The 12,357-nt window shown below is 57.2% G+C and overlaps 1 protein-coding gene across 1 annotated transcript in view; it reads left to right on the top strand.

The window, feature by feature from the left end:
- Positions 1 to 12,357, top strand: part of PKD1L1 (polycystin 1 like 1, transient receptor potential channel interacting) — a gene marked incomplete at both ends in the record, with an annotated part of 79,915 nt that overhangs the window by 23,432 nt on the left and 44,126 nt on the right. The window contains 8 exons of the mRNA XM_080818178.1: positions 647 to 712; positions 2,366 to 2,542; positions 3,528 to 3,605; positions 4,748 to 4,890; positions 6,020 to 6,140; positions 8,373 to 8,484; positions 11,153 to 11,348; positions 12,167 to 12,223. Coding sequence (XP_080674304.1) covers positions 647 to 712; positions 2,366 to 2,542; positions 3,528 to 3,605; positions 4,748 to 4,890; positions 6,020 to 6,140; positions 8,373 to 8,484; positions 11,153 to 11,348; positions 12,167 to 12,223 — 950 coding nt within the window. The remainder of the gene's footprint in view (positions 1 to 646; positions 713 to 2,365; positions 2,543 to 3,527; positions 3,606 to 4,747; positions 4,891 to 6,019; positions 6,141 to 8,372; positions 8,485 to 11,152; positions 11,349 to 12,166; positions 12,224 to 12,357) is intronic.

The following is a 12,357-nucleotide window of genomic DNA, read 5'->3' as shown; positions in this document are numbered from 1 at the left end:
GCCTTCCTCCCTAGCCGCAAACCCTTGTCCAGGCTCTGACAGCTGTCCGTGCACACGGCCTCCCTCGTCCCCCTGTCCTTCCCAGCACCAGGCCCTTCACGGTATCGCTGGTTTTCAGGCTGCCCAGAAACGATTTCTGGGCCTCCAAAGTTGAGGTTGTCAGGGAGCAAAGCTGTGGCCCAGACTCTGCCTGTCCCTCATTGTCCCTCCCCACGGTCACCATTGACACTGTGCTTTCCTTGGGCTGCCGTCTGGCAGGTGCCACCCTCCCCCAGGATCCCCTGCCATCAGGTCAGCCGCCAGGACGGGACACCGTGGGAACGGAACAGTAACCTCTGCAGTGGGACGTGCTTGTGTCCCCTGCTTCCTTCTGAGAGGAGGGAGCGCGACGCTCTCTGAAGGGACAGTGGGAGTTTGGAGAGTGGGGTCCCGGCCTTGGCCTGCGTCCAGGGGCTGGCTTATCCCGGGGAAGCAGCACACGCAGACACCTGACTCCACTGTCGCGGTGTCGCGGTGACACACGTGGAGCCGGGTGTGGACTCGAGATCCAGACCCCGGCAGCCCGTGTGTGCCATCAGGAGGGTCGTGTGGACTTTGGGGAAGTCTGTGGCTTTCCGTGACGGGGCCTGTTTTTCTCCTCATACAGATTTTGAAGCCTATTACAGCGATCTCCAAGAAGCCGTGCCGCCCAGAGGGAGACAGCCTGCCGACTGTGAGTCTGTGACCGTCACCTTCCTGGGGCTCCGTCCCCACGCCATTCTAGTCTCTAAAGTCCCTGAGATCAGGAATTGCCCCTCCGCTCCCCCCCAGCACGAGCTCCAAGAGCTCCCAGAGACGCAGGGCACATCTGGCCCAAATCTTCTAGCTCACCCGCTGCTACACTGCGGGTCCCCTGTACTCAGAGCCCCAGGTAGCCCCAGCCCCACGGGCAGGCGCTGCTGCACTCCCACGCCTTGGTCCGTAGGTGATCGATGCCGAAAATACCCCCTTAGCGCCCTTCCCAGGACGTCACTGTGAAGCGCTTCCTCCTGTCTGTCGGCTTCTGTTTCCTTCCTCCGGGTGGTCCCCTTCGTCTTGTCTCGTATCCCTTCTGCCCTGTGAGAGCCCAGCGTACTTGTAGTGCTTGAAGCCGGTGCATGCGATGCTCGCGGCTCTTTCCCTGGCTGTCCTGCTCTAGCTCTCCAAGGACACGTCCAGGGAGAGTGTGGACCCCCATCCCAGACGACCGTGGTGCCTGGAACCCTGGCCCACAGCGAGTATGTTCTTGAGTGGACAGATGTGTGGTTGGTGGACGATGTAGCCATGGACAGGAGAGCTGGACGGGCAGGGTGCGGTGTGCCCATGGGCGGAGGAGCTGGACGGCTGTGGAGGTTTTGTCCGTAGGATCTGCTCCGTGTTTTCGCCGGCTTCCTCCTCTCCCCCTCCTCTCCTCCTGCCTCTGTGGTATCGTTAGGCCCGTCTGTGCTCCCTCCTGCGACCACACCCGCGTGTAAGCGGCTGGTTGCACGCTCACAGCGGGTGTCTAATAAGTAACACTGAAGAAAGAGAAATTTATATTCGTAAAATTGCCCCTCCTGATGGTGACTCACTCAGAATGGGGGGGTCACGTTCTCACTGCGTCTTCTGTCCATGACTGTGAGCCTGGAGTCTGTTGCTCTCCACGGGGTCCTGCCATGCCGCGTGCTGGACCATGCAGGATCCCTTCCTCTGTCCCTGCCTCCCTTCCCACCGCCTAGACAGACAGCCCGGGTGCTTTCAGGGCACGCCCAGACCCCCCTCCAGACCTGCCCTGAACGGCTTTCTGGCACTTTCTCCCCACCTGGTTTCCCTCTTTCCCACCCCCTCCAGCTACATCTCCAGCATCTCTCCAGGGTTCACTCCAGAGCTCCTTCTGGCCTCTGTCTGCACCTCGCCTCCCAGGGGACTGCCCAGCCGATGGCCCACGGCTCTGAGTCAGTCCCTCCCCATGCCCTCCCCTATCTGTCTTTGCTCACGGTCACCCGGCTCTGGAGTCGGAGGGTGGCGAGTGTCGTCTGGTTTGCTGGGCTGAAGGCGAGTGTCGTCTGGTTTGCTGGGCTGACTTGTTCCACGGGGCCGCTGGCAGCCTGGCCCCTGTCGCTCTGGTGAGCGGCTCTGCCGGGGACCAGCTCCCGGGCTCAGCGAGCAGGGTGTTTGCTGAGCAGTCGAGGCCAGGCGGGAGGGAATAGGCCGTCATGCCCCCACCGCACGGTGGTGAAGGACAGCTCTGGAGCATGGGTATTTCGACACAGGTGACCAGCAGCACTGGCGCAGTTACAGATGATATTTCAGCAGCTCAGTGGGACTCTGGCCCTGGACCATGTGCTTACTTGCCTTATCTTCCCAGGGGCCGATGCTAGCCTCCCGGGAGCAGGCCCGAGTTCGAGTCCTGATGGAGGCCGCGGGGACGGGGACAACCTGCTGGGCCCTTTGGACCCCCTGGCTGCCGCCAGGCCCACCCTCCTGGTGGACTGGCCCAAGTCGCTGGTCAGCCGCGCTCACTTCCACGGCTACACCTCCTCCGGTAGGAGCCCTCCCTTTAGATCCGGGCCTTTGCAGCCGGGTCACAAGGGTTTGGGGACCAGCCCCTCCGTTTCTTCCACAACATTTCCTTTCAGTGGAGAAGTGTTTGCCGTCATCATGCCTGTTCTGCGTGTGCGTGTCCCTCCGTGGCCTGCAGGCAGAGGAGGCTCCTTGTGAGAGGCAGAACGTGCCCCTGGGGCCCTCCGGCAGCCGTGCCTGCGGACGGGGTGGTGGAGGGGGGTCCTGCTGAGCTGGTGCCCATGCACGACCCCGAGGCCAGGTACCCCGATGCCCGTGTACACAACAGCTGCGTCCTCCTTCCTGGGGACAGTCACCCCACAAAGTGGGCCTGGGGCACTACTCCTGTGGTACAGCTACCTTCATGCATTCGTGATGAGCTGACGTACCGCCTCTTGGGACACTTGGGATCACACTTCCTCCCCCCGTTGGAGGCTCTGGGCCTCCCACTGTCAGATGGCTGCCTCCTCCCTCTTCACCCCCACATTTTGGGAAATGATGGTTTCCCTGTTGAGACCCCCAGCCTGCGTTTCCGGGTCAGCCTCTGCCTGCTGTCACCAGCGGGCAGCAGTCACACCCAGATTTAAGAAATGGTTCACCGTCGGTGTCCTTCGAGGGGAAAAACTCACTTTGAAAAGCCTTAATCGTGTCTTGTGGACAAAGTCAGTGTGTCAGCGAGCCAGGTTGGACACGGACGGCACCACGAGGGGTACAACGTGAGCTCCCGCCAGCATCCCCTCGTCGCTGGGAGCTGAGTGTGACCCGGGCCTGCCCCCAAGACCCCTACTCAGGGTCGCTGCCCTCGGCCAAGGGAGGCTGAAGGGGAGCCTCCAACTCCGTAACGAGGGCAAGTGACGAACTTCTGGGGGCATTTGCAGATCGGAGCAAGCGCCGGCACAGAAGGGCTCTGTCTGCCCTGCCCTGCGGAGCCCGCTGACGGCCCTTTTCCTGCGGCCCCTTCTCCTCAGGTATCACAGGACGCACGGTGACAATAAAGCCATTCTCACTGAGCCCTGGGGATACCTACGTCCTACAAGCCTCTGTGGGTACGTCACGCTCCCGGGCCCTTGTTCCAGAGCGTCCTGACCCTCCCTCCGTCCCCGGGGTCCCGCACTGCTCATTCTCACCTCCTCCTGTGTTTCCGATCCTGATGGGGTCAGGTGGGTGTTGAGGTCACGGCAAGGGCTGAGATGTTGGCCTTTAAAAAACCCGAAACGAGGTCTGTGTTTATTTGATTTCTCAAGACAGCTGTGCACGTTGGTCCTTTGCCTGAGCTGGCTGATAATCCGATGCGCGTGTAAAACCCAGGAGGTGGAGGTGTTCGTGGGGCCCGTGTCCGTCAGCTGCTCGTTGACCCGGTGACCCACTCCGCCTCCCTTCTGGCCTTTTCCATGACGCAATCACATCTTCCTTTGGGGGCGGTTTTGGACCTTCTGTCCCATTTCTAGCGGTTTTTAGTTCCCTGTGACAAGCGCAGGGATCTGACAGTGCACAGATGGGTTGGGGTCGGAGTCCCCCTGTTGGGCTCCTTGGAACCTGGGGTGCGTTTCCAGGCTTATCTCCCACATGGGCCTCCTCTCATGAGGAACACGAGGCCAGTGTCCGTGCGAAACCCCTCGGTAGGGCTCTAGGGTCCCCAAGCTTCGTTCTCGTTCCCCCGTCTCTGCCGACAGCTTTGCAGATGTCCCCCTGTGCCTCCCATGGTGCGCTCAGAACCGGACCCCCGGGCCCCTGTGTTTGGCACAAGACACAGTGCTGCTTTTGCTGTCACAAGCACCGCCACACAAACCTTTGGCCCTCCCCGCCACTGGTGCCACATTTGTCCAAGTGACGAGCCTGAGGGCCGTTTTCTGAGGCAGGTCACACTCTTTCCTGGTGGTAGAGACTCTGAGCCTTTGCGCGAGAGGCCCGGGGTGTCCCCGCTCATCACCCCCGCACCCCCAGCAGCAGCACTTGCCCCCGGGCTCCCGCACACGCTGGGCCGGGCCATGGAGCCGCCACTCCCTTCTCTTCGACTTGACCTTGTGGTGGCCTCCATGGCCGTGCCCCTCCGTCCTGCACTGCCAGAACCCCACGGAGGGCGGGTCTCGGGCTCCGCACCCTGGCAACCCCCCGGGGTATGCTGTGAGGACGTCACCGTGCCGCTGTCTTTCTCTGGGGTTTTCAGCCCTCGTCCTCCCGTCTGCAGCTTCCCCGCACCACGTCCTGGGGAGGGCTCAGCTGTTCGTGACGCTCAATCCGGCTCCGCAGGACGTGGCCTGCCAGGTGCAGCCACATCACGGCCTCGAGGCTCACACAATCTTCGGTGTCTTCTGCATGTCAGGAAGACCGGTACGCTTGGCCGCCCCAAGTCTGTCCCGGAGTCTGGGGGCAGAGGCCGCTCTCAGAGGTGTGGCCAGTGCTCGGGGGAGATGTCGCGGGACACGAAGCTTCACCCCGGCGGCAGGAGTGCCGCGACGTTGTTCCCCACACTCTCGGGGACACACTGCCCCATTCTTGTCCCGATCCTGCTCCTTCTCTTGGAAGCCCACCATGTGCATCCCTGGAGGGTCCGATCCTGGCCCTTCTCGGGTCCAAGTACCCTGCTCCTTTTTCATTATTAAGTTTTATTAATTTTTTTTAAAAAGTTTGTATTTATTCATTTGAAAGAGAGAAAGCAAGAGAGAGCACAAGCAGGGGGAGAGGTAGAAGCAGAGCCCTCTCCCCACCCCCCGCCACTTATCAGGGAGCTTCCCTTCCCAATGCAGGGGCTCGATCCCAGGCCCCTGAGATCATGACCTGAGCTGAAGCCAGACACTTGACCTTCTGAGCCCCCCAGGCGCCCCCGTTGTTAAGTTTGAATTTTAATTCCAGTGTAGTTCACGTACAGCGCAGTCTGAGTCTCAAGTGTACAACACAGATACTCAACACTCCCCTGCGTCACCCGGTGCCCATCACGGCAGGTGCCATCCTTCGTCCCAACACCTGCCTCCCCTCCCCCCACCCCTCCCCTCTGGTGACCAGCAGCGTGTTCCCTGCAGTGAAGAGTCTGTTTCTTGGTTTCTCCTTCCCTCTCTCTCTTCAAATGCCTGTTCTGACACTTAGAGCTGGAGGGCTGTTCGCGTGAGCGCCCCCCTGCCGCCCCCCGTCTGTTGTATCCCCTTCACCCTGAGCAGGCCCAGGGATCTGTGTCTCTGTGGCTTTTGGGAGTTCCCAGGCCAGGAGAGCACCCGGCCCCGAGTGACAGACACAGCCACAGTGTGGGGTCCTCTTGGCTCTAGGAGAGGGGCCCTGGAGGGGCGAGGTCCTGCCGTGTGCGTGCACATTCGGGGATGGGAAGTCAGTGGCTGCCCCCGCCTGTCTGTACACGAGCTCTCGGGGTGGGGGGCGTGAAGGACACGGGTGGGTGCTTCCTGGGGATATAATTCACGGTTTGTTCATCTATTCGCTGTTTTTTTGCTCCACGTGGAACGGATCCTAGGACTTCCGTTACGAATTTAGTTATCGGATAGGAAATGCCTCCAAACGCACTCTGTACCACGGGAGAGACAGCCAGTACTACTCCACGCTGCCAGCCGGCGAGCCCTCGGACGATTATAAAGGTAAGTGAAGCTGTGGGTTTGGGTGGCTGGTGGTGCTCACTTAACGGCTGTAAACCTTTCCCCCGGCTTCTGAACACTAGAAAATGTTCGGACCGTGTATCTGGAAAATAAAATTCGTATCTGTTCATCTTAAAAAGTTTCATGCTTTTTAGATTAAGGGGATTACCTACTTTTTATTTTTATTTTTTTAAGATTTTTATGTATTTGAGAGTGAGAGAGAGTGAACATGAACAGAGGAGAGGGGTAGAGGGGGAAGCAGGCGCCCCGCCGAGCAGAGAGCCCAGCGTGGGACTTGATCCCAGGACCCTGAGATCTTGACTTGAGCCGAAAGCAGACGCTTAACCAACTGAGATCTTACATTACAGCGGAAACATAATGTAAACGCCAAAGTGCCAAAGCCTACCCAGTATTCATAAATTAAATGTTTGAGACCAAGCTGTGCCTTACTCACTAAGGACGTTTGTGGTATCTGGTGAGTCCTGAGTTGGTTGTCGATGGCACCAAGTCGAGGGGCTGCCCCATGAGGAGGAGGCCGGGGTAAAGGGATGCGGGGTTAGCATGTGTCTTTCTCTGAACAAGATCAGCTCTCCGCGCTGACAACTTCCCAGACCTCAGGAGCCTGCCCGCCCTGAGCCCGTTAGAGACACGGGTTCAGGAATGTGCCTTCATCTGTAGGACCCATGCCGTTGAATAAACCTCCAGGACCAGGTGGTTCCGAGGTGCAGGCAACTTGGACTCACTCATCTAGAACTTTCTTGGAGCTGGCAAGGTAGATTATTTCCACCTGAGGTCTGAACTCGCTCATCCATTTGGTTTCCTTAAACCTCAAAGCCCAGCCGGAAAGCTTTCTTTTTCATGAAACCTTGCCTGACCCCAAGTTGGACACATGAGCACCTGCTCCTGGTGCAGGTCAGAGACGCGGAGCAAAGGTGTTCCGAGCTGGACGCTGTGCTCGGTGAGGATGGACGCGTCCACCGCATGTCATGACGAGCACAGTGCGTGTTGGGTGGATGGACGGACAGAGGTGGTGCTTGCCGGCCTGCGCCATAAATTCCTCCTCAGTGAAACTGCACGTGCACTCTGTCTCCTGGAAAGTTCCCTCCAAATGGATGCTCGCCCCCCAGACACCCACCTTGCTGGTGCTGGATATGGAGTCCTGTGTTTGGTTCATGCCCGGCAGGACCCTGCCCCGGATGCCCGCCTGCAGGGCCATGTAGGACCCTGTCCTCGGGGGCCTGCAGACCACGGGGCCGGGCGGACACCCACATAGGATGTCAGGGGCAAAGCCTCCGCTCCATGTTGGACAAAATGGTTTCTTACCACAAATTGGTAGAGCTAAACTTAAAGCCACGGTCACCGAGCGGTGTCAGGGTGAGTGACATCACTCGGGCCATTCCCAAAGTGTGCGTGAGGCCTTACAGTGGTCAACATCAGGACGATCGACAACTTCCAGACTCCTATGAGGGTGGAGGCCAGCAGAATAAATACAGGGCAGTGATACTGCTCCTGTCCTGTCCACCTTTTGCGTGAAGGTTCCACGGACTCGGTATCAGGTTGGAATCTGGACTCTGCTGGCTCTCTTGCACTCTCTGCCCTTGTGTTTCAGGCTGAGAAGGCTTTCATGCCCCTGGCACACCTCTGGTCTGCCTTCTGTGTGGCTCTGTGCCTGGCCCTGTGGCCTCCATGGCAGCATCATCCACATGTCCCCACCCCGCAAACCCTGGGCCTGCCTCACAGACCCGCATCCAGCGGCCCCAGCAAAGCCACATGCTGCCGTGCTTCCGGGATGGCACGCAGACTTGGCTTCTCTGCCTTCCTCTGCACCTGCCCTGTTTCTGGACATCACTGAGGGGTTGCGGAGAATGTGGCTCCCACCCTTGACCCTCCGTTGCGGGGCATGGCTTTCATTCTCGGGTCTCCCTCGGCCCCGGTGTCCCATTCACCAGTGTGGTCCTGCCACCATGGGCTCACGGGGCCTGTAAGTCAGACGAGCGAGTGAGTGGGTGGAGCATTGCCCAGCCCCAGCCTCCGGCACTCAGCGCCCTGTACCGCCGTGTGGCACTGGATGTGGGAACACTGGGCTCACCGCAAGGGCGGGGCAGCTCGCACTCAGAGCACGCGCCTTGCTGTGTTGGGACATCAGCACCCTGGGCACATAGGTCCGCGCCACAGAGATCCTGGTTCCTAGGGTTTGCTCTCCACCGTGACCCTTGTCTGCCACGTTCTCTCCAGTCACAGTGTCCACTGCGATCACAGACGGCGCAGGCTCCCGGGCACCGCCGTGCACCGTGACAGTGACCGTCCTGCCCCGTTTCCACGGGAATCTCTGCCTGGATGAGGACATGTGAGTAAGCCGCGTGGAGACACTGTCGCGTATGCCTGTATCTCCTCGGGAGCAGGGTGTCCCCAGGCCAGCCACAGGCGGGGGTCCATCTTCCCGGGATGAGCAAAAGAAACAGCCAGGGCTCCGCGGTCCTAACTCCAATCTGCGCGGGGTATGTGCGGGTTCGCCGGGGCCTAGGAACACGGGGCATCCCGGGCTCCCCTCTGGATGCTGTTGGTCCCTCGGGTTCAGGGCACTTACATAGCCACGCTCCTGCTTCCTGAGCCCTAGTGTGGGAGCATCTCCTTTGTCTCCTAAACCCGTGGGCTCGTTGCCTGTCCCTTTCCTTCCTGCACAGCCTCAGACCGCCGCTAGCCCACCTCCCGTCCACAGATGGGCCGATGCTGGACATGGATGCAAACAGGGTCACAGCCCATGCTCCTGTGTGCCGGCCCCTCTCACTAGATGTGGTGTTTTTGAGGTCTGTCACAGCCCTGTTCCCTCCCATCTGCCACAAGCCGCTTGTCCCTTCCTCAGTTGGCGGACGGGGGACGCGTCTCCATTTCAGACTGTTAGGGACAGTGCTGTTAGGAACAGAGGTGTGGACGTGTGTTTTCGTTGTTGTTGGGTACATACCTAAGGGCGGAGCTGTCGGCTCACAGGGTCACCCCGTGTGTATCATGTAGGGGAAGCAGCCAGACTGCTTTCCAGAGTGGCTGCCCCGTTTCCCACAAACCTCCAGTCTGCCCTGTCTACACCGCACTGCTACTATCTCTCTTCTTCATTCTGGCCGCCAGTGCCGCTGAAAGGGTGTGAGCTGTGCCTTGACTTGCATGTCCCTCGTGGCTAACGGTGGAGAGTGTCTTTTCATGGGCTTGCACATCTGGCTTGGCGAAATGTCTGTTCAGCTCCTTGGTTTAAAAATTGGGTTTCTCTTTCTGATTAAGCTGAAGGAGCTCTTTACATATTGTGAATGCATGTCCCTGGTCAGAGACATGATTTGCAAACATTTCTCCCCAGTCTGTGGTTTGTGTCTTCTCTTCCACGTGGTGTCCTTTGAAGCACAGAAGTGAGTAATTCTGATGAAATCCAACATACTAATGTTCTCTTTTGTTGCTCAGCATAGCCATAGGCTTTATTGCTTTGTTTTCTTGTAGAAGATTTCCAGTTGTTGCTCCCACACTGAGCTCTATGACCCACTTGGAGCTAACGTGTCTGTGGTGTGAGGTAAGGCTCCAAGGTCAGGTCCCAGAGGGAGCTGTCCAGCACTTCCAGCACCATTCTATTGCCTTAGTCGCTTTGTCAAGAGTCGGTTGGCCATAAATGCTGTGGGGTCTCAATTCCACTCCCTTCTTCTGTGTGTGACTTACGTAAGCACCACACTGTCTTCATTAGTGTAACTTTGTGCTAAAATCTGACTTCGGGAAGCATGAACCCACTGACTTTGTTCTTCTTTCTCCAGACGGTTATCCTGGATCTTGTGGTTATTATCTGTTGATTCCGTAGACAGCCACGTGGGGTTTTGAGAGGGACTGCACTCAGTCTGTTGATCATTCTAGAATATCATCGTCTTGAGGATATGGGATCTAATGACCACCGGACAAAGTTTTCCCTTATTTAGATTTCAATTTCTTTCAGCCATGTTTTCTAGTTTCCAGTGTACAGGTACTGAACTTTTTGGTTAAATCTTATTGTAGGCATTTTATTCTTTTTAGTGCTATTGTAAATTGAGTTGTTTGCTTAAATTCTGGTTTTGGATTCTTACTGCTCATGCGTAGATACACAACTGGCATTTATGTGATTGATCTTGTATCCCGCAGCCTTGCCAACCTCACTTACTCGTTCTAGAGTTTCTTAGCACGCTCTCCGGGGTTCTTCTGTGTGGAAGAGCATGCCTTCTACAAATGGAGTTTTACTCCTTCCTTCCCAGTCTGGATGACGTCCCCCCTGGCTTAACTGCCCTGGTGAGGCTCTTCCAGTTCAGTGGTGACTAGAAGCGGCAAGTGCATGTATCCTGGTCTTGCTTCCAGTCTAGGCCAGGAAGCCGTCCATCTTCACCACTGAGGGTCACCTTAGCTGTAGCTTCTCCATACATGTGTTTCTTGAGGTTGAAGAAGTTCCCTCGTATTCCTAGGTTTGGGGTATTTCTATCATGAAAGGGGAATGGATTTTGTCAGTGCTTTGCCATATCTATTGAGATGATTATGTGGGTTGTCCATTACTGTGCTAACTAGCTTGACTGATTTTCCTCCTGGAGTTCCTCTTGCATTCCTGGCATAAACCCCATTTGGCCAAGGTGTGTGGTCAGTGATCATGACATAGCATCCAAGTGCGGTCTGAATGTGCCCTGGGCTGTGGTTGTGGGTTCGGGTCCTTGCAAACCTCCAGCCCACTGTAGCCACAGTGGTATCTGGTCTAGCTCTGCCCTGTCCTCCCTCACTTTCATTCTGCTGGGCAACTCTGCCCATCTCATTTCTGATCAGGGGTTTTATGGAATTCTGATGTTCTGCATCACTGTGTCTTTCTCGAGTTCCTCTTACATGGGCGATCTGTCCTCTGAGCCATCCCCTGTCTGTCCCAACCCACCCACAAAGCTTTCCATAGCAAAAACCCCTCCTCCACTGGTCGGCAGGCTGGAAAGCTTTGGCGTGTGTTGGAGCAATCCTGGTAACTCTTGGATTTCTTTCAGCTATAACTCCAGCCTGAAGCATCTCTCCACCCTTCAGCTGATGGGCAGCTACACAGAGATCAGGAACTATATCACCATGATGACCAGGGTCCTGACTCGTTGGGCTGCGGAGGACGGAAGTCCCTCGTGTGGCCAGTGGTCACAAATACAGGATATGCTGATTTCTTCCACATGCAGACTGCCTTTCACAGATCAGGTGCGAGCTGGAGCAGGGTAGGCTCAGAGCCCGCAGGTCAGTGTCCACGTGGGAGGGCCCCTGACTGCCTGGCTCACCAGCAGGTCGCCTTGCTTAGGAAACATGGTCAAGAAATGGGACCTGGAGGGCCAGACGGTGAGGCCTCTCTTGTCTACTCATACTTTCACGAACAAATGCTGTTGGTTCGTAGAAGTGAGACCATGTGCATCAATGTCACACAGATCGTTCTGCTCATTTCTCTAAGTCAAGCGATGTGAGTTCCATCTGACTTGACCTTGCCAACAGTGAGATGGTGGAGTTAAGTGTATGATGACGGGCAGCTTCTAAGGACGTGGGCATGTATTCAGTGCCGCTGTCCTCGGGCACTGCCACTGCATGTGTCCGCCTCCTGCCCGCCCTCAACCGCCAGAGAGCGCTTGCATCTCGGAGTGCGCCTCGTGTCCCTGTGGCCTTGACACTTGTGTCCATGCTGTTTCTCCCTCCCTGAGGCCTCTCACCCTTTTCCAGAATTTCCCTGAGCTCTGTCCTCCTTCTCCCTCCTCTCTGTTGGGACAGAGGACACATAAGCTCTGTCCTCCTTCTCCCCTCCCCTCCCCTCCCCTCTGCTGGTCACACTCCTGCTGGGCTGGGGGAGACCAGTGAATGCCCAGAGGACTTGGGGCCCTAGAAGGCAATGCAGGTCACAGGGGACGATCCCTCCACCATGACTTAGCTCAGAAGCCTAGACCACTCTGTCTGAGAGCACACTGCGGAGGATGCAGCTTGGAACTTGTAACTAACTTTGCCCTCCTGTGTGTTTGCTCGTTCCTCCCGGTCAGGAAGAAATGAATGATTCCATTTCCATGTTAAGGAACCTCCTGCACTTCCCTCATAAGGTGAGTGCTGTGTCTTTCCAAGTCTCTTTTCCTGCCTTTTTTTTTTCCTTTGCATAAGTGGGAGGACCTTGATCTGTTCTCGAAGAACCCACAGTGCAGGGTTCTGTTTGACACTTAAATTAGAAAGGGGACTT

The sequence above is a fragment of the Martes martes genome (assembly GCF_963455335.1).
Source record: "Martes martes genome assembly, chromosome: 11".
Taxonomy (NCBI): Eukaryota; Metazoa; Chordata; class Mammalia; order Carnivora; family Mustelidae; genus Martes; species Martes martes.
This window is presented reverse-complemented; position numbering and strand designations above follow the sequence as displayed.